A 21,527-nucleotide genomic window follows, 5' to 3' on the forward strand; every position below is an offset into this window, starting at 1 on the left:
AGAACTGACTAAAAAGGCCTTAAAAGGTGTAACCTACTCCATGGTAGCCATTGTCGTTCCGCTAACATACTGTAGATGTCTCCCAACACCAGTTTGTGTCCAAACAGCGCCATCTTCAAGACGATTCAAAACAAAGGGTCTGTTTTCCCAGAAGAGGGCACCATACGGCCAAGTTACATTTTGTCACCTGTAAACACTTTAAATTGACACTAAAATCTTACAGGTTTCTTTGTATTTATGCAACAATACACGACAACACGCACAGTCTAGGTTCTGATGGTATAATTGTAACCAAATTGCGGGCCACTAAACTAGTCAAGCAACAAAATCTAAAACATAAACTCATTAAGCTGATTAAAAATAAATACGGTGTAGTAATACTGAGGAAATCTAGTGGTTGGGAGAACTAAACCAGTTGATTCAGTAGTGCTGCTAGTCAGTGGGGGGAAGGCTGCTCTGCCCTTTGTTCTACTCAGAGCATATGCCACAAGGCTTTCACTCAGCTAACAGCTGCTAAGACCATTAACTCTGCAGCCACTGGAATGGAGTTTTCACTGGGAGGGAGGAGTGTTTTTCAAACCATGCAGTATCACAGTTGGACCCCAGAGGTTGCTATAGAGACAGGTGACACGGAAAGACAAAATGCCAGTGTTTGTATGATATGGAGAGCTAAGTTACAACCAAGAGACACACTTTTTCAGGTGTATATTTGGTCGTCACATTGACTCGTCGATATCAAGCATATAATTAATCTTGTTGAATATCTTTAATCCTGTTTGAATACCTTGTTAGGGGCTGGTGTATCAAGGAGACCATTACAATGACCCCTATAGGCAGTGCTGTTCCCTATGTGTTGTGTGGACCATCCTTGTCTACAGCCTACAATGTTGTGCCTCAGGCACCAGAACTCTACGAACCAGCAGCCTCCATTTTCCCTGCTGTAGAAGAGCACAAGAGTATTTTCTGGGGCTTCACTTCACCTCATTAAAAAGAGCTGTCCCCCAGTGCAACGTTTTAGGGCAGCATTAAAAAAAACCTCTTTTCTAAAGCTCTGTCATTCCCCTGCTCGCTCCACGCTCATGTCTGGGCTAAGCAATCAGGCCAGATCCGCCTCCCACATTCATCTCCAGAGACCCTCTCCAGTGTGGTCCTCCAGCGCTGGTGCTCTGAGCTGGTGAAAAGCTCCACAACCCAGGGATTAGCTGCTGCATCTGATTACTACTGCTGAGCGGGGGTTTTCCATCCCAAATCATAACCCTAACTCACAGGGTTTAGAGATCAGAGCACCGTGAGATATCGTGTGACACGGGAGTAGTTTGAATTACTACTGTGATGTCAAATTTGCCGCCCTCATTTCGAGTGATCAAGGGTAAACAGGCCTGTTAAACATTAGGGTATACATTTTCTCAGAATGCTGTCATTATCATGTGATTATTAAGTTAATTGTTATGTATATTGACAACTACAGGTGACTGCCTAAGGCACACTGACTTAAAATCGTACAGAATTGGAAAGCTGTAAGCTTTGTCAGCTTTTGCCTAACATACACATTAGGGCTTTACATACTGTCACTACAGCATGAGACACTTAGTACGATATATGAAATGCAGTATGGATGTGTGCAGAGCATGTTTCTTAAGAAGTCTTATCAATATGAGAAATGGCCACTTATCACTCAACATCCCTCAAAAATAGGCTTTCAGATATGGCAATTTGCTCTAAACCATTATATACTACAGTCTTATTACTTTGTGAAATGGTGCACAAAACCCAAGCTACGGGGGAGGCAACTGAGAAAAATCTTCCCCCGGTGTGGAATATGTGGCAGAGAAGGTCTATTACTGTTGCGTTCACAGAGCGCCTTTTTACATCCAAGATAAATTGCATTCTGGAGCATGGACAAATATTGTACTCTGCCCGTTTTTTCTCTCTCCCTCTTCTAATATCCAAGGTGAAGGAGTCTGGGAGCAGCATGCATTTAAACATCTTCTTTGCCCATCTCCCTGGTGGCGCGTGTCCCAGGGGGCCTTGAGGGCTGCATTCACCTTCCCGCCAGTGAGTTTATCGGCTGGCGGCGGCCGCCGTGGAGAATAGCGCTCCCATCCCCGGAATCGTGGAGAAGATTAATTACGCGGTGAAGGTGCGCAGAAAAAAAAAACAAAGGCCAATCCGTCTGTGTCAGGCCAAGTGGACAGCCCCGAGGCGCAGCGGGTGAGTGCGCTGGCACGGCCATCTATCACAAGGACAGCCATTACACACACGCAAGGTCAGGGTGCTCCTTGCCTGCTCTGGCCTCAGGCCCTGCCGCCCCACTGCCGCCCCACCCACACCGTCCCCTCAGGCTAAGCACCCATCACCCTCCACACCACCCTAGGGTCTCACCAGGGCAGCACCCCCCACCTGGGGGCGAGCCATGGAGCTTGTGGGCTGAAGAGATACCTGGGTGGGGGAGCAGGGCTATGGCTTATTCAAGGTAGAAGCCAAATCACAGTGTGATATCCATCAGTCCGGGCTCGGAGACAGATGATGGCTGTCGAAATGGCATAGCAGCAGAAGCCATTTACTAGTGGTGATTTGTTAGGCTCTGCTGCAGTTGCCATGGCCTGCCACAAAAAGCCTTAGTATTGCTAGCAAGCCTACCGCAGAAAGTGTGTGACAAAAGGGCTTTCAACACACATTGACATCGCACAACTGTGTTGGCCTACTGATCCGCAGCCAAGGCTACCAGTGCAACAATGAACACCACTGTAGAAATCTGCCATATTTAATTGTCAGCAACACACAGTCAATCCAACAGTGCAAGATGCACATTTTTCCCAGTAGAAGTACATCTTTTCCAGGAATGAAATGACACGGTATCTACCTCCAGTAGTGTCTGTGCCGATTGCACTATGTTGACCATTCACGCTGCTCATTATTCTTATATATTTTATTTTATATTTAAATTGTTGTATTCTTAGATTGTTTAGTTCTTCGAAATAGTTAAACTTTTGTACTTTTACTTAATTTAAGATATGTATATGTTTAGTGTTTTGCACCTCCCTGCCACAGTAAATTCCGTGTTTGTTTAACATACATGGCGAATAAACCAAATTCTGATTCTGGTCTACAGAAGAAGAGACCCCACTCCGAGGCACAGAATGATACTAAAAGTTAAGTGTCCACCAGCTGCATGTTTTATTAGGCAACATTAAAGAGGAGCCTGGAACCCTGGCATGTGCCTCAAGGAGAAGCGTCTCTTTACACCCACCCCGCTCCCAAAACGACATGATTTATAAATCAAGGAAACCCAAAACACTGTCTGGGCCTCTGCAGCTCTCCCTTGAAACGAAGGGGAGAATGCAAGACAATGGAGAAGTGGAGACTGAGCGGGGGAGAGGAAGAGGGAAATGTGGAGGAGGGGGGAGGGGGAGTGTGTGGGAGAGAGAGAGAGAGACGGAGGCCGAGTGTGAGGTTGCGGCAGGCGTCGGTGGGCCCCCAGAGTGTTCGGCGTGCGTGTATAGGGAGCGGGTGAGGAATGTGCGGTCTGGGCCAGCGGCCGCACTCGCCTGCTGGTGCAGACAGGGGGAATCCTGATTGGCTACGACAGGAATGCAAGAGCAGGATATCATTAGAACCCTGGGAGCTGCAGCCCCGGCCCCAAACACAATGAGGAGATACAACAACAGCTGGCCGCTAACAGCAACACACACACAGAGCGGTCAGGTCCTGCACACATTCACACTCACTGGAGAAAACCACAAGTGCTGGGTTTCTTATACGGCTGCTCAAAATGGCCGACACACGGCCTCGATCAACGCTGGCTTGGGGGGGGGGGGGGGGCGGGGGGGGAGACCACCACGAGCCGTTCCTATCTTCGCAGAGCACGACTCCCTCTCCCATCTCCGTGTCCTCCTTCAGAGATAAACACTCTGGATCTGCCTTCCTGTTTTCTTTGTTTACAGGAGATAACCCCCATGTCTGAGCCATGGGACCACACACTTATGTCGAAAGCACAGGCACTTACCTGAAGACCACTTGGGTTGAGGATGAATACATGATCAGAACCACGTGCATAATTACAGAGGCTGTGGAAGCTGATCGGAGGGGGAGGCTCAGAGCCGACACAAGCCCTGGGCTAATTAGCTACCGATCAGGAGGATGCCATTATGTCCTTATGTAAATACTTACCTACTGAGCTGTACCTAAGGAGAGGATCAGCTTATTAACAGGAAAACGTAACACACGTTTGTCAATGTTGACCTTTCTAGTGAGGCACAGGTAAAATACATGCAAAATGAGGACATGCCTTAAAACAATTCAGACCAAAGTACTGTGCTTGTGTGCGCTGTCATTACGTGCTGTTGGTATTGAGCTCAAGCACAAATTTCCCCCTGAACTGTTAACTGAGCCTTTTTAGATAAACATGGCTGGTTCTGCTACAGGGCGCCACAAAGCTACCCGCTGCAGGAACATGGCTACCTTCCATCTGAGCGTGCTAATAGCATGTAGGCTACACTCTGCCACAGACCATAACACTCAGCAGAGCGGTGGAGCGGAAGGAAGGCAAGGAAGATGCTCCTTGGACAAGATCTCTACCAGACAATGGCCTCCTTGTGTGTAGCACACAGACAGTGGTATTCTGACAGAAATGTTTCAAGACCATATTTTCAGTGTGTATCATTGCGCTGTGTGCCTAAGGGGTACACAAGATTCTGAGAAGGATTTGGGTTGACACAAGTCACATTCGCTCCATCGCCGGTGAGAGAGAGAGGGGCGTATGAATAATTCAACCAGCGCTGCTCGGCTCTGACGTCTTGTGGGTAGGTGAGGAAAGCATGGAACAACAAGCCAGAGAACGGCAGCATCTCATGACAAAGAGAATGTCACATGACGGCCCCGGGATAGAGATTCTGAAAAGGGTGATTTAGAAAAAAAAAAAGGAAAAAGGAGAGAGGACAGGGCATCATTTCTGAGTGCGGCGGAAGAATAATGGCTCCTTCGTGAAATGACAGCCATCGCTGAGGCGTACCATCACAGATTGCTAGTCTATCACCACTCACAGGACCAAATGACAGGCCCTCCCTGCTGATAGCATGGCAGCCGTCCCTGAGTAGGTGCTGCCGGTGGCTGAGCCAGGCTTTGATATTATTATACTGTAGCCAGGGACAATATTCAGCTCCTTGATTCAGTGGCTGCTTGTGCCTGGGTTTTACAGAAATGTGCTGTCTGGAATCCAGGGAGAAGATGCAGGTTGGATTTATTGAGCGACGTTCTAATTTTCTTTTTTCACTTGTTTTTGGTTGTAACAAATGTTTTTTTTCTATTTTTTAAAGGGGCTAATAGGTAAAATGCATGGTTAAAAGGCCGAAACATCGAGGAGAAACACATTAAGAATACATGCAATCTGATACATGCAGTGATGTTTTTTCCTATATTTACTTTTGTCATAATCTTTTTCCTGTAGACAAAGATTCTTTGAATCGCTAACGGTATAAGTAAATAATTGTTTTCTAAATGGCATTTCCTATGCAAGATAACAAAGCACAATTTCATGTCTTGTGGTGTAACTTAGTCGTTTATTTTAATTCCACAAATTTTTCAAAAAAATTACAAAATACTCAAATGGAGAGAACACAGGACTCACAATTTTTCTTATTATTTCTACTTTTTGTTTACATTGTGTCATCCCCATGGCGACTACTAATATATACAATAAGCTTCAAGATACCAGTATATATATAAATCTTAGCAGTCAGAATTTACATCCTGCTATTGCCGCTTTGAAATAAGAAGCTAAACCATTGACAACACTTAACATCAAAGGTTTGGAGACACAAAAAGAGGGACTTAAAGGCAGGAGAATTGTTTGGAAAGAAGGTAAAGGAAAATGAGGTGTACATAAGAGAGACAGAGACAGGTCGATGATGGAACTGGAGTGAGAAACGAGTTCTTCTCTGGTGCACATCAAGATGTACATCTCAAGTGGCATACAGACTCACATCAGGTCTGAAAGCATCTGAATAGATGTCAGCCCTGGTGCCCATGAACAAGGAAGAGTCCATTTATAAGTGTAGGACAAGTATTACCTTTCTGTGTAAACCAGCAACAAAAAAAAGACACAGGGCACCGTTTTAAAAGTATCTAAAATAAGTCAAAGGTCTTTCTAGTGCATCATGGAACAAACAAACAGAAGACATGTTCATGGCCGTTGACCAGAGGTGAATCAATTGCAGGCTGATGTACAGTACACTTTTATGATGGGAACACTGCTTGTAACAGTCGATGGCACGCACACACACCGCCCCTGAGGTACAGAGGAGACGGCGTGTCTTCAGGGACCCAGGTGGAGGTTTGCAATGGTTAAGTTGGAGTGGAAACACACAGGCACACCATCATTTCCACTGCCGCCTGGTCCCAGCACTGGGCCTAACTCCTCCCATGTAGGCAGGCCTCTTTAGTGTCACAGTGAATATGGCGGCACGTGTTATTAGAGTGGCGGATCGGAGGATGAGCTGCTGGGAGATAGGCCCTGTAACAACATCACTGTTTTCTAGCACTCAATGCCCCTAGTCACAAGAGATACTTGAATCTATAAAGACAAAATACATTTAAAAGTGATAGTGGGCTCTCAGTGTGGAAACGTAAAAAAAAGTTTGCAATATTTGAGGTTCAAGAGTAAAATCGCAAGATAATAAATGTGAACTGAAATTGTGTTCAAATATGCAGCCGTGTTGACATTTCTAAAATCTGTTAAAATAGTTATTCATTTTGCTGTCCAATACCCATCTCAAGTTGTGTGTTTTAAACCAATTGAAGAAGTTCAAAGAAGCTCTCAGTGCAACAATTACGTTATTCAGGGCTGGTCATTATGTACGGCATACTGAACATACACCTCAGTAACTCTGCCTCAGTCCTGTTCAAGTGTATCAAATCATTTACGCAATTCTTATAGTACAAGCATTTCCAAAAATATGGTGCTTTTTTTTAACTGACTTGGGATGACTGAATAAGAGGCAGCCTGATGTGTGTGTGTGTGTGTGTGTGTGTGAAGGGACTTAAGTCTGCACAGTAACGACAGAGGAAACCCACCACCCTCTCAGAACTATAGCCTGCTTATATAATGCCATGGTGCTCCCCTCTGAAACAAGGGATAATGCTTCAAAACTGAAAATATTGGAGGTCTTAACGACTTGGTTCGGAGTCCACACCTAGTAATAATAATAATTATAATAATAATTATATGTATATATATACTATTTACAGACTCAAAAACACCATGCTGCAGCTTTCCTTTAAAATTATGAAAACCTCCAACAATGTATTAAAATAAACGCTGAATTTAAGATAGCACTTGTAATCTTTCCGATATAATGGCCTGACCGGTCTTTTTTCTTCTTCTTTGATAAGCACAGTGACAAAGTGTCTTTTATTTCTAGCACCTACAAAAACGTCAGGGAAGCTTAGCGTATTGTCATGCAGGAGTCACAATCAGTCTTGAGGACGTTGTCACTACTTGAAGGCTATATACCAAAGAAAGTCAATGTCTTAAAAAAACAAACAAAAAAAAACTGAAAAAAAACCCCCTCCACAACAGGAAATAAAACTGACAAATATCCTCCAACGTCCAACTTGTCCTTTTCTGTTCTTCACAACGGTAAAAGTTTGGAAGGAACATTCGACTTCCCCAGCAAGACTATCCTGTAACAACGTCCGGTGTACCTGCGCGCCTCCGCATCTCTCACTCGGCTCACAGCTGCTTGTCGCTCTCCTTCTTCAGTCGGCTGCAACACAACAAAGTCAACAAACCGAAAAGTTAACACAAAAATCTAAGAAATAAAAAAAATTAAATAAAAAAAATAAAGTCAAAAACAACGTTCACTTTTGGGCCGCAACCCACCAGTTGAGAAACACTGCACTATCGTGTGCCTGTCCCTGACCTGTAGTAGTCCTCCTGTCCGGGCAGAGGACCCCCATGCATGTGGTGGTGCCCATGTAGCCACTGCTGCTCCATGGCTAGCCTTTGGAGCTCTACTGACTGGGCCTGCATGGCCTGGAGCTGGTGGGCTGCAGACATGGGGGGGTGCATCCCTCCTGGTAGGTCCCGTGGGTATGGAGTACCTGGGGGGAGACAAACAGGAGCACAGGCCTGGTTAACCAACAGTAGAAGATACCGTTGCTTGACATCAGGAAGAATGCTTGATGTTGGTATCTGAGGGGCCATGCTGAGGTGGGTTCTTACCGAAGACAGGGTGGCGTAGCATCTCATGTTCGTGCGGCGGCTGGCCGAGGAGGGGGTTGGGGATGGCGCCGTGCGGGTAGGGGAAGCGGGCCAGGTGGGGTCCTCCTGCCAGGGGGTCTACTAGCGGATGGCCCCCAGAGCCTGGAGGACACACAAGACATTCACCACCACCTTTTGGGTGTCAGAAGTTGTTTGGTAAGGGTACACTCATCCACATACAGTTCATCACAGTGACAGCATGCCTCAGCCATTTGGTGATGCCAAGATCATTACATCATCATTACATGTTACTGCTATCAAGGCTGACATTATTAAATAGTATATGAGAAATATACAAAATACAGATTTATTTATATTTAAATGGTTGCTTTAGAACCACCTTACATTTTCAAACATGCAAAATTCTTACACCTCATGAACTATGAACTGACACAACATTTAGTAATATGTGTAGTACGTAGTGGTGGTGTTGGTGCGAGCGAGCAGGGCTTTCGCTCACCTTGGTGCAGGGGGTCTTGCTGGTGCAGGTGAAGGTGTGAGTGGATGTGCGAGTGCTGGTGGTGGTGCGGCGTGACGTTGAACATCTGCAGCCGGGCGATGGGGTCGTTGGCCATGGAGGCCATCCTCTCGGCGTGGAGCCTCTCGGCCGCCAGCCTCTCCGGGTAGCTCATATCGGGCCTGAGCTGGGGCCCTCCCAGGGCCAGGCGCTCCCGCTCCAGGGGGTTGAGGCCCGGGTGGAAGGAGGCGAAGGGGTGTGGCCCCGCCATGGGGGGAAGGGTGATGGCCCCGTGCCGGGCAAAGTGCTCCATGGGATTGGCGGAGGGGTGCATGCCGTCTAACTCGGGGGGCTTCACCTCGAAGCCGGGCTTCATCCTCTCCCTCAGCTCCCTCTCCCTGATCTCTCGCTCGCGCATCTCCCTCTCCCGGAGTTCACGCTCCCGCATGCCCGGGTCGGCGTTGTACAGGCCCGGCATGTGATAGGCCAACAGGGGATCGTTGGGGTTGAGTGACACAAAGAAGGGATGGTTGCGATTGGTGGGGGACATGACGTGGGGGCGGGCGTACTCGCTGAGGGTGCGAAGGGCGGGGGTGTCGGGGCCGATGTAAGGGGGCACAGCCGCGATGGTGGTGGGAGGGCCGTCGAAGGGGGGACGCATGTGGGCGGGGCCTCCCATCTGGGGGTCGCACATCCGGCCCTCGTGAGACGAGCTGGAGGCTTTCTGTTGGGAGAGGAACTAGCGTCAGGCACAGACCCTTCAAAAGGAACGACAAGAGTAACGGAGGGGCATTTCAGCCGGTGAGAAAAGCAGGACACTCACCGCAGCGCGCTCTGCGTCCTTTTCCCGTTCTCGTTCTCTTTCCCGCTCCTTTTCTCTCTCCCTCTCCTTCTCCTTCTCCTCCCGGGCTCTCTGCTCCACCTCTCTCTTTGCCTTCTCCACCGCCTCCTCTCGTTTCTTGGCCAGTTTGGAGGCAGCGAGGGGAGTAAAATAAAAGTCTGTCCTGGCACACGAGTTGTAACCTCTATCCAGGTGCTTAATGAACCTGAGGATAAAATATAGAACAGTTATAAAATGGTAACTGGATGACATTTTCATATTTTTTTTTATTTTTTTTATCCCCAGAAGAAAATTGTTTCCTAAAATCAATTCATTGGCAAGCTAAAAAAAAGAATTATTTGAGGCATGTTTGATAGAAATGGGTAATGGAGTTTGATTTGATAAAAAAAAAATACATAGCGTACAGCATGTTAGCATATTTATTTAAAAGGAAGCAAACTAATAACTCGATTTCACTGCTATGATGAGTTTCTCCGGTTTGCATTAAAATGCTCATTGCTAGTCATTGGCAATATGGGAGCCACTTAAGTACAAGGCCACAGCAGTTTCTCATATTCAGATCGCCCCATTCATTCGAATCACACAGTAATTAATCTCCCGGCTCTCTATCTTTGATGATTTGAGGCCATCAGTCACTTCAGAGCTGAAGGGAGATTGTCTCCTCTAGTGCCTTTTCTGCTTCCTTAATCAACACCCTGGGATCTGAGGGCAGCTTCACTTTGTTGAGAGTATTTGGTCTGCTAATCAGCCTCCTCAGACTAAACAAAGCTCAGTTCCGCAGACTGTTGACAAATAACCGTTCGTGAAAGTGTCTGTGTTTTTTGAGATGCTTAATTTATCGCGTCTGTAGAGTTTGCGTGTTGAGCTGGGCATACCGTGCTGATTGGCTGGCGTGGCTGGGCGTGTTGACGACGGTGGGCTCGGGTGATGGGCTTCTCTGTGGAGGCGGGGGGCTCTCCGGCTCCTCCATTTCATCCAGGGGCTCCTCTTTGATGTGTATGGGGGGGAGGACGGGGCCCGTTCCTCCAGTGCTGACTGAGGCCGGTAGGGGCATGGAGATGGAGGAGGAGGCTGAGGATGAGGACGAGGAAGGTGGCTGGAGGCCTGGTAAGGAGTTGGCGGATGATGAAGGAGGCACAGAGGAGGGAGGTAAGACTTGCGTGAAGGAATGAGAGGGAAACTGGGGTTGTGGGAGTGTGCTGGGGTGGGAGGAGGCTGCCGAGGGTGGCAAGGGAGGGGCTTGGGGCGGCTGGTGGCTGACAGAGGCTGGTAGGCTCTGGGACTGGGTGAGGACTGGAGGCTGGGCCGGGGGAGGCTGGAGCTGCTGGCCCTGAGGCATGAGCTGGAGGGGAGGAGGGTGGGCTGGGGGAGGGTGGTGGGTGGACAGGGAGCTGAGGGGCTTGAGGGCGGGTGGCGGGGGAAGGTTGGAGGGCATCTGGGGGAAGGGTGGAGCGGACAGGTGGGGTGGGTGTTTGTGAGACGGAGGGTTGGGCATCTGGGGGATGGGCGTGGTGGGAGGGGGCTTGATGTGAGGCATGGACATGGGAGCCGGGGGCAGGGGCTGCTCGCGAGGAGGCTGGCCAGACACCTGGGATTGTGAGGGGGGGGTGTGGGGCCTCTGCTGGGACTGAACTGGGAGGACCGAGGGTGGGACCTGAGACTGGCCCATAGGGAAGCCCTGAGGAGGCATGGAGTGAGGATGAGGCATGTGGGAGGGGACGGCCTGGAGCGGGTGTGGCATGGGGGGCATGGGGCCGTGCAGAGAGCTGGGTAGCGACTGGGGTTGTCCAGAAGGACCAGGGGGTGGAGCCTGAGTCATCCCCTGCATAGGAGAGTGGGGAGAAGGCAGCCTCTGGGGGTGCAGGGAGGCTCCTGACTGGATGAGGGAGAGTGGGCTGGCCTGGGGTAGTGGCTGGGGAAGTAGAGAGGTGGGGGGCACTGAGGGTGAGGCCTGTGGGGCCAGCGAGGGGGCTGTGGAGGTGGGTGTAGGGGGGACAACAGAGGGGGCCGCGGAGGTCCCAGGCTGACACTGGATGACCGGAGGGTGCTGGCCCTGGAGTAGCTGCTGCTGAGCGGAGGAGTCCGAGTCGCTCTCGTTGTCACGGGGACTGGGGATGCTGGGGGAGGAGCTGCGGTTGTCCTGGTCGATGTCCTTCGGGTCGCTACTGCACTCCTCGTTGACGCTGCGCCCGTCTGAGCTCTCGCCCTCCCCCTCGCATTCTGAGGGCGAGTCGGGCCGGTTCAGCTCCTGCTGTGAGAGTGTGGGGGGGGGGGAGCGGGGTGAGATGTGGTCTCGCTGCCAAGAGAGCACCTGGAACAATAACAACCTGTCAAAACAGGAACAATGTCCACGCGCTGTACAAGCCTACCTGTGTCTTGGATTTTTTGGCAGTGGCCCTCTCGGGCTCCTCTGAGTCTGACGCTCCCTTCTCTCGCTGGCGTTTGGCACTCTTCATAGGCGAGGGCGCCTCCTCCTTAATCTTCTGTGGTGACACAATAGTGAGTGTGTTCATGACCGGACAGTGCATGTTTTAAACAAATTACTTGTGGGCTTGTGTGTGTGTGTGTGTACCTTGCTGGGTTTCTTCATGGAGTCTGTCTTGCTGTCAGTGCTGTCGGTGCTGGCTGCGCTGGGTGAGGTGCGTCCGCTGGAGCGCAGGTCCTCATTGGTTGGCGAGGCTCGGCCATCAGGGCTGGCCGTCTGCTTCTTACGGCCACTACGTAGCGTTGACATCTGGAGGGCAGGGGACACCCCGCAGTTTAGAACCGGGCAAACTCAACGTGCTACGGCATCATGACAGACACTTAACTAAAGGGGTGGATTCAGGTTTACATGTGGCCTTTAGTTTGAAAAGCTAATTTGAATGAATAGAGAAAAAGAGAAGGACAGAGAGAGAAGGAAAAAGAAAGAGAGAAGGAGAAAAGAGAGATAGGAGAAAAAGAGAGAGAAATAGAGCCAAAACTGAACCAGTGTGTCGTACCGAGCCTCTGTTCCGTCGGGTCCTCATGCTATGCTTCCCGCTGAGCCCATCCTCTTCCTCTTTGACGGGTTTGAACATAAACGGGGGAGGGTCCACGGGCTTCTCTATGGGGGGCAGCTCGCCGTACTTCTTGAAGTGGATACGGCAATCGGTGCACAGCAAGATGTTCTCCCGACCCCCGTGGTGCCAGTCCTTGGAGGCTGAGGAAAACCATGAACAAGGGTGAGACAGCACTCACAACGCAGCAAGAGACAGCCAGAGCTAGCTAAACCTCACACACACACACATTTCCAAACACACTCCCCTTCGCTCTGTAGCTGGCTGCCAATGTTAAATATGTGATGAACTCATCTGATCGTGCGTCTGAATATGTAATGAACTGTTTATTGCTTTTGTCATATGTTTTCATCAGAACATGAAAACAGAAAATCGTGCAAGTAACATGTGATGTGCAGATGCTCTGATCAAGACTAATAAACCTGAGGCTTCATCAAACACCCATTAGAGTAGACAGCATGCCAGACACACAGGTAGAAACCTGGGGGTGTCTAATCTCTGGGGTATACAATACAGGCTAACCCAGTCATCACATTATGATTATCCTTCCTAGGCACAGTGGCAGTATGTTAAGCATCATCAGACAGGGGTTGATGCTGTGAGCCAGCTGTGCTAAGAGAGGGGAGGGATAACAAGGGGGGGAGGGGGTGATCAAATTAGAGTTGACATCCCTTGACGGCCATCTGTCAGACAGCACTGTGTGGAGCAGGTATCTCACGGATAACACAACCAGGAGGATTGTCATTGAGGTCCATGTGAAGTTGAATGCCCACGCGTGTGTGTGTGTAAGTGACAGTGTGTGTCTTACTGGTGGTGAAACAGTGACGGCAGGCGTATCCCTTCAGCTCCTGTTCGCTGTCTTCGCTGTCAAAGTCATCTTCACTGGCCGAGCTGAGATCCACTGGAAGAGAGCAAATTAAAAGCCACTGAAATCAAATACCTCTGGCGGACAAAGGCTCTCTCGCCTTTTCTGAAATTACAGGCATGGCCGTAATGTTGCATCCCCCGGTGATGAGACGTTCTGGGGGGGAAAACACCCGACCCCATGATGTTCTTACGATCTGACATGTGAGTGTTGTATGTTTGATGGGTTCTGTAGTTCCTGTCAGTTTGTATAGAGGTGTCGGGCACTTACAGAATTCACTAGAGGGGGGTCGGGAGGGGGTGTTGACAGGAGTGGAGGCGGTTCGTGTTTTGATGCGGCGGAAGACGGGTTGCCGGCGGTGTCTGCGGTGAGCTCGGGAACTGGCAGCTTCCGGGGTCTTCTTCCAATAGTAGTAGAAGGTTATGAGCTCCCCCTGTAAGGAAACATGGAAAGACATTGAGAAACAAGGAACAGTCCCAATAAAATACCAGTTGTGTGGAAGAGAGCCCTTTTCTTCCAATGACATAAATTTTTATGATCGAACGAACCAAGTCCTTCCACCCCTTCAAAAAGAACACAGTACAAAAACAACCTTTTTATGGGTTACGCAATAAATTATTTATTCTCTTATGTTAGCTAACTGTACCAACAATAAAAGTTTAACTTAAGATGTGGAAATGATTAACAGCAGGACCAGGGCTTGGCATCGTGCAAGCCGCGGTGTGGAGCGAGACTCCGCTCCAGGTTTTGTGTCTGACCGGGTGTGTTTGTGCCGCGGCCGTGTCTGTCCCAGGATTAGACTGGGAGGCTGGCTGAATGCAGGGGTATTAGGATCAGTGCATTGGTGGCTGCCTGGGTGGCAGGCGCTTGAATAGGAACAAAGGAACATGTCGGGGAGAGCTTTGGCGCTACAAATAGGGAGTGAAATGGCTCTTCGCCCCGATGCTGGAAGAGTCAATTGAACTTTAATCAAACATTCAGAGGAGCGCGCTTGCCAGCGAGCGAGGCGGATAAATCCAGCGCACAAAAGGGCCGCCAGGAAATCAATACCCAACTGAAACATTAACACATGCAATCATGGATCAGAAAGCACTTTGCTGAGGCAGCCTGAGCAAATTAAACGATGCTTTCCGGCCACACTCAAAATAATACACAATCTCTGGAACTGGCAACACAAGTAGGAGGGGGGCAATTATGCAGCTTCCTGTGGGGCTTTGCCTTGCTCCCCCACCCTGAACTCTCACTTGTTAGCAGTTTCTCTGTTGGATTTTCTAATGAATCCATGATGGGAGAGCTGCTCTGTTTGGCAAGCTGTTAGTCACCTGTAATCTTTAAGACCCAGAGGACAGACATCCACTGTCTCCGGGTCTGTTAAAGCTGTGCTGAACGGAGATCACCGACTTTAATGTCTATTGATTGTTTTCGTTCCTCTGTTTCAGCTGGGCTACTTGACATAAATTAGTCAGTGTTTCGCTCCCGAAAACCCAACAGCTTCGCAGAGAATGCTTAACCAGTTTCTTGGCTGCATGAAGAGGTAGCAGCATGGATGTTCATGGAATGGTGGTCATCCAGACTTGGTTTCAACAGCAGATTTCAGATTTAGGTCTACAAACACTACGTGTATGCACTTCTAATAATAACTTCTATTATCTAAGTTTACTGACATTACAACACAAACAATTTTCCATTACTAATACACGAAAAACAATCAGCAAGCTGTGCTTGATGTTTACATTAACATGTCAGTTAATGGAGCTGGTTCTTATCAGCCTTAGTATGAAAGCAGTTCTGGCTACCAGGGCCCGCCATGTTTGCTGTGAGTAAACACTGGCCAAGAATCACGTAGACTTTCCTTGTTAAGCCCTTCCACAAGCCTCTTTAATATCGGCCATCAAGGTACAAGATAAGTCCCTCTCCACGGCTGCTTTGATTGGCAGAGAAAGCTCACTACAGCAGGCTTAGTCCAGTTTAATGAGATCTCTGCTCATGCTGCTCTTGGGGGATATTAATATCTACTACTGCCTGAAGAAACTCCATGATATCTAGCTGTGCTGCATATTGTGAGTGCTTTCAGAAGGTGATTCACAAGTGAAGGCTTGGTACAGGCTTCTCACATGGAACTCTTGAGCTCTCCAAGAAGCAGCCAGAAGTGCTTATCTTAGATGTGAGACACCCCAGGACTTCTGCAGCAACGCACATCTGGAAATGTGGGTATGAATTCCACAGAAAACACATTGCTAGCAGAACCCAAGGCACAGAACTCTAACCGATTACTGAAGCAAATTGAGGATGAATAGCGATTCTACAAGTTACGGTTTAATAACAATCTTTTTCTTTATTTACCTTTTAAACATTAAAATGGGAAAGAAATTCCCCTCACGGAACACAATAATAATAATACTAAGCTATCTAGCATCTGCGCAGGCATACTGAGTGTCTATTTTTGAGTATTTGCGTCTCTGCCTCTTCCTCCGGCTGGGCCGGTCCAGCCAGGCCGGTAAGCAGGGCACAGGTGTTTGACTGGGGGAAGGCAGGCGTCCTGATGTGAAATCTAATTGAAACGTGCAGATCAAAAGCGTGGAGCGGGGCAGAGTGCTGGCTCGGCTCCGTGCTTAATGACGGTTCCCAGCAGCACTTCGTTCTCTCCCAGCTGCGGACTGACAGCCCCACAGCCTCCGCCACGGACTGACAGCCCCACAGCCTCCGCCACAGACTGACAGCCCCACAGCCTCCGCCACAGACTGACAGCCCCACAGCCTCTGCCACAGACTGACAGCCCCACAGCCTCTGCCACAGACTGACAGCCCCACAGCCTCTGCCACAGACTGACAGCCCCACAGCCTCTGCCACAGACTGACAGCCCCACAGCCTCCGCCACAGACTGACAGCCCCACAGCCTCCGCCACAGACTGACAGCCCCACAGCCTCTGCCACAGACTGACAGCCCCACAGCCTCTGCCACGGACTGACAGCCCCACAGCCTCTGCCACGGACTGACAGCCCCACAGCCTCCGCCACAGGCTGACAGCCACACAGCCTCCGCCACGGACTGACAGCCCCACAGCCTCTGCCACAGGCTGACAGCCACACAGCCTCTGCCACAGGCTGACAGCCACACAGCCTTCGCCACAGGCTCCAAAGACGCCGGGAAAAGGTCAGCAGGGCCCTTGATCACTTACACAACGTCAAGTACCTAGCTACGTTTGCCCAGGATTAATGAAAACATTAACCGGCTATGTTCTAAAAGGGAACTAACAGGTGCACCGACGAGTCAGTATGACGTATGGAACATTTGGCAACATTAGCATTTAAGCGAGCATTAAGTGAGCGCCATCGTGAGACGATCTGTTTTGAAGTCGTATTTAATTTCCAAACATTTCTTTCCACATTTTTTTGTGTATGAGAACAGTTCTTAAGTAGCACTTGTGTATTTTCCTTAGGCATGTCCCTTGAAAAGCAAAATCTAAAGTAACACCAGTCAGAAAGCAGCCTGCTCTTTCTGGGTGAAACGTTTTCCACATGTAATAACTCAGAGGCTCGATGAGCGTGAAGTGACGCTCATACAGCTGGCATACTTGTGGTTGAAAAAGGCCTCACGCTGCGAATTAGCGTCAAGGAGACAGATTGACAGTTTAAATACCTCCACCAACCTGCCCGTCTGTCAAGTCGGCTTCCTCTGAAGCCGTGCACAGATGATATCTCCTCCTGATCTTGTTCTTTTCCACAGAACAAAATGTCACTAACTCTTTATCATGCTGCCATGGGCTTGGGGCTATAGAGGTCGTCTTCGTCACGGACATTCCTTCTCTGTAGTATATCTGATAAGGTTACCATTATTCAGACTTTACGATGCATCTTTCAGACTAACCTAAAATACATGTCAGAATCAGAATGGGATTTATTCGCCATGAAAGTTTGCACAGACAAGGAATTTGCTTTGGCAGGAAGGTGCATACAATAAACATATACCTAAAATTTAAATATGTGGACTATCTATACTAAGGGTACATAAACTAGCAGTACTAAGTGGGATTAGAAAGTTGGAATTTTAAACCGTAAACATAAAATCTAAAATACGTATACATACAGTATGTGCCCTACACCGTCTTTCTACTTAACCCACTAAATCAGTGGAGCACGGTAGAGAGTGTGCTGCGGAGCACCGGAGTACATGAGATAGTGACAACATAAGCTCGGAATTATAAGGCCTTTTAGAATGCTTCCATCTGCAGGAGATTTCTGGGCGGTGGATTATCCGACAAGTATGGGGCTTACCTCATATCACGACACTGGGCCCTTCCCTCGTGTTACTGCCACTTGCAAGGGGAGGCTGTATGTTGTGATTTTCACGTGCGTGAGTGCGCGCACGAAACTGTGTGACTGAACCCTCCCTGGCTGATGGGTAATATTTTCTACAGCTCCACCCTCAGCTCCTGTACCATGGCTTCTTTGTGTGTGTGTGTGTGTGTGTGTGTGCACTTTGAGTACGAGTGGGAGTTGAGGGAGTTTTCGCTCGGCTCGGTGGTCCTGTGAAAGCGGGCAGGGCCAAGGGCGAGGGCTAAACTCATGTATTTACACACTTATCCCCTCTCCGGCCCAGGCCTGAACAGATGGTTTCTGTTTTTCCTGGCAGATTTGTGACGGAGCCACAAAAGGCCCCTGCTTTGACATGAAGCCAAACGGTTAAGCAAGGGAAGGAGGAGAGAATAGAGGAGTGGAGGATGGAGGGGGGAGGGAGGGAGAGCAGAAAGGGAGGATAACAATGGACAATCAACCCTGAATCTAAACACAACCCTTCCTTCAAAATCCCTCCTCTCCCACATTTGGGCTGGATGAGGCGTGACAGGGTGTGTAGGAGAGCAGACGGATCATGTGATCGCTGGGTTCTGGTGGCTGATACAGAGTTGTGTAAACATCCATTAGTGCAGCCAGCCTGTGTGCCTCCTGCTTCCTCAACGCTGTCCAACCTAACGGGCAGGAGACGAGGGGGAGGGTATCAACGCTGTCCAACGTAACGGGCAGGAGACGAGGGGGGGGGTGCCTTCATTTCAGCAAGGTGGAGGAGAAGATTTATCTTTGGGCCAAATGTTACAAGCGACCATGGGAGGGCCCGCTATCGTTTACTGGGATAACTTAAAATACATGATTCTCTTTGCAAATACCTGTCCACAACTGGACCAGATATAAAAATATTTTTCCTGCATCTGTCTTGATCTTGTTTACACCATTTCCCATTCACAATGTTTTGGACAGGCAACCCCTGACAGAATTTCCACAAGAGAATACCACCGCTCAGAATATGAAGTCCCAATGCCATCTACTGCACAGCCAAGAATATCTCAAAAGCCTCACAAATTCACCTTGCACATATCATTGTTTTTTATTTTTATCAGCGTCCGAATATTCAAAGTCTACCCACCATGTGTTGCCTCAGACCCAGACCCCCAGGACGGTGGTTCCTCTAAGCCCAGGGACATGGGGGGGGATACTGAAAAGACCTTGGCTGCTGAAGCAGTGTGTGTGTGTGTGTGAGAAAGGCGGTTAAATAGACAGCCGATCCCTGCTGCGCTGAGGCTTTCTGCTGGAGAACCAGTGAATAAGCTCTGCTTTCCCAGGTCAGAGAGGCACACGCTGAAGAATCAGCACTCGTGTTTTTCCTGCTGTAAGCGTTTTCGCCAATGAAAGCAGATTGGTCCGCAACAGCGCCTTTCTCGCAGGGGGTCGATCCCTCGGGTTCTGCTGATAAGCTAGTCCTTCCAAACCACAACACGGAGCCCACGAAAGAACTCAATTACAGCGGGACCTCCTCGCCCCGCTACATATACTCTTAACAATGTGTTTGACTTCCCCAAAGCATAACTAAAATTGCCTGTGTTCCCCCCAAACGAACATCAATCCAAACTGGTTGAGCTACCGTCGACCAATAACATTTTCCAACTGCATAAACACGAGCTATATCATTTACCAAAAACACGGAAGCTCCTCTGTCAACCCCAGACAGCTGCTGCCAACTGCAGCCCCCCCCCCCCCCCCCCCCCCCCCCCCCCCCCCCAGTTTTAGCTGGTTTAATTAGTGCCTGAACCAAAGTATTTATAATCACGCACTCCTCCCCTAGGCTCTCGCCGTTGGGCTGAAGACATGGCAATGAATTCAATTTGACGTTTGTACAGATCGCACAGGGGCAAACATCTGCTCTGAGGTTGTGATGGGAGCACAGCTCTCCTGTTGGCTTGTAAATGACGGGGCCTGGGGGGGGGGGCACCGTATCTCCTGCTGTAGCACAGCACTCTCTGGAACATGGCGACAGACACAATAACCCTTCAATTTTGGTTCGAGCTCCTTGAACTCAACGGCAAGCTAATAGTTTCTGACAAGCAACTTTCACGAAACCAGCTAAACTTAAGTTATCCATCTTAAATATTTTTTTTTTTCTCCATTTTGCACTTAGTTCCCTGAGCTATTAGAATATTATCTGAAACAAGTGCCATCGTTATATTTCGTATTTTAACCGAAACGCTTACGGTGGAAATATCGAGCAAAAAGTTATCGCCGATCTGCCAGTTCAGCAGATTCAGTTGTTTGAACATTGAGTGAGCGGCCGGGCGGCTCATGTTTCCATGACGTCCGTTCTGGAGCAAAGGAAATGGTGGCAGCAGGCGGCAGAGCCAGTGCAGTTATAGACGGTCAGACGACACACCCACTTCCCCCTCCGGGCCTTTATGGGCGACTTTATATAAAGCATTCCTGAGCGCTAGTCAGGCCTGGTGTGTTTACACAGCACTGGGTGCTTACCCTTGGCACTGCCTGCTCCGAGCCCCATGGCGCTTGAGGAGAAGCCCAGTTAATAAGGCCTGGGGAGGGGGGGGGGGGGGGGGGGGGAGAGGGAGAACACTGTGCTCCCCTCCTCTGGAGCTGTGGCTGTCCGCCCAGGGGGGTTTATGGCCCTGCTCTCTGGCACAGCCCCGTGCTCCTGTCCCAGCCCCGGGCACCACTAGTTACATGAACAACCCCGTTTGTGGGAGCTGCTCACTTCCACGGCTTGACATGCGAGTGGAATTACAGAAATATATGACTGTCAGGAGATGGTGTGTGTGGGGTGGGGGGGAATCTTTGCCTTAAACCTACAAAAATCTTGAGAGATTGTTATGCCTTACACTGCACAGATAGTGTGGGAGTGAGCGGGAAAGAGAGATTGCTGTTAGGGAAAATAAATGGAGCTTTCCCTCTGGGTAGAGACTGCCACAAGCTTGGGGATCAGGCTTTCAGCACAAAAGCAAGTTCAATCATAAGCAATGGGAAGGATCTATTTTATTTTTTTTGTGCGACAACCATGGCTTTTCAGTCTCTATATTAAGCTAACCCCCACCTCACCCCTCTCCTCCCGTAGTTACTACCCTTCTGCTTGGTCTTCCAGTCATTTTCTCCTCTTTTCTTATGTTTAAAGGGCAGTTTGTTTTCCATTTGCGGGGAAGAAAATGAATGTTTCCCTGCTCTATGGTGGCGGCAGGGCTGGATCCAGAGGGAGGTCCATTACCTCTCCTGCCAAGCTCACTCCCCCTCCAGGTTCAATTGCATTAGAACCTTTTTTATAGCCAATAGACTACTCTGGTTATACATCTCCAAACCAGTGGAAGCAATTGAGGTAACCTTTGAGAGGAAACCTTAAGAAATTGGTTTAGGATAGTATTTGTTCTCTTAGCATTGCAGAACTAGGGGGAAGCTTTGTGCAAGGTAGTGAATGAAACCAGGGCTACACTACAGCACGGTCTGCCAGGGCAGGGTTTGTGGGAAGTACTAGTGACATATGGAGATTTCACATCTCAAATACTAAGGATATGAAACAGGATAAAGGTGACAAACACTTCAGATTTTTCTTTTGATGTCTGTGTCAACACAATCCTGCGGTCTTCCATGAGGATCAGCCTTGCTTGTTCACTACAAAAACAAGCCCCTTAAAGCCTGCACTACTGAGTGTACCCTCCAAAAATTTAAATCATAATAACATCCCTGTAAATTATTTACAAGGAGAAGGGAAAAAATGTATGGAAGACATATCAACCACGTGA

At 49.0% G+C, this 21,527-nt stretch overlaps 1 protein-coding gene across 7 annotated transcripts in view; it reads right to left on the reverse strand.

Moving 5' to 3' along the window:
- Positions 1-5,545: 5,545 nt before the first annotated feature.
- The window catches only part of rerea (arginine-glutamic acid dipeptide (RE) repeats a), a 121,175-nt gene continuing 105,193 nt past the window's right edge, over positions 5,546-21,527 (reverse strand). For 3 of the 7 annotated variants that reach the window (XM_067239610.1, XM_067239611.1, XM_067239615.1), the window contains 11 exons: positions 13,732-13,894; positions 13,405-13,497; positions 12,540-12,739; positions 12,131-12,292; positions 11,928-12,041; positions 10,434-11,809; positions 9,541-9,763; positions 8,721-9,441; positions 8,222-8,392; positions 7,920-8,100; positions 5,546-7,763 (listed from right to left, as the gene is read on the reverse strand). In XM_067239610.1, the coding sequence (XP_067095711.1) occupies positions 7,730-7,763; positions 7,920-8,100; positions 8,222-8,392; positions 8,721-9,441; positions 9,541-9,763; positions 10,434-11,809; positions 11,928-12,041; positions 12,131-12,292; positions 12,540-12,739; positions 13,405-13,497; positions 13,732-13,894 (3,438 nt within the window). In that variant the 3' untranslated portion in view covers positions 5,546-7,729. Of the gene's footprint in view, positions 7,764-7,879; positions 8,101-8,221; positions 8,393-8,720; positions 9,442-9,540; positions 9,764-10,433; positions 11,810-11,927; positions 12,042-12,130; positions 12,293-12,539; positions 12,740-13,404; positions 13,498-13,731; positions 13,895-21,527 lie in introns of all 7 variants that reach the window. The other 4 variants (XM_067239612.1, XM_067239616.1, XM_067239613.1 and 1 more) reach the window with 3 other exon arrangements.

Source organism: Osmerus mordax, chromosome 7, assembly GCF_038355195.1.
Source record: "Osmerus mordax isolate fOsmMor3 chromosome 7, fOsmMor3.pri, whole genome shotgun sequence".
Taxonomy (NCBI): Eukaryota; Metazoa; Chordata; class Actinopteri; order Osmeriformes; family Osmeridae; genus Osmerus; species Osmerus mordax.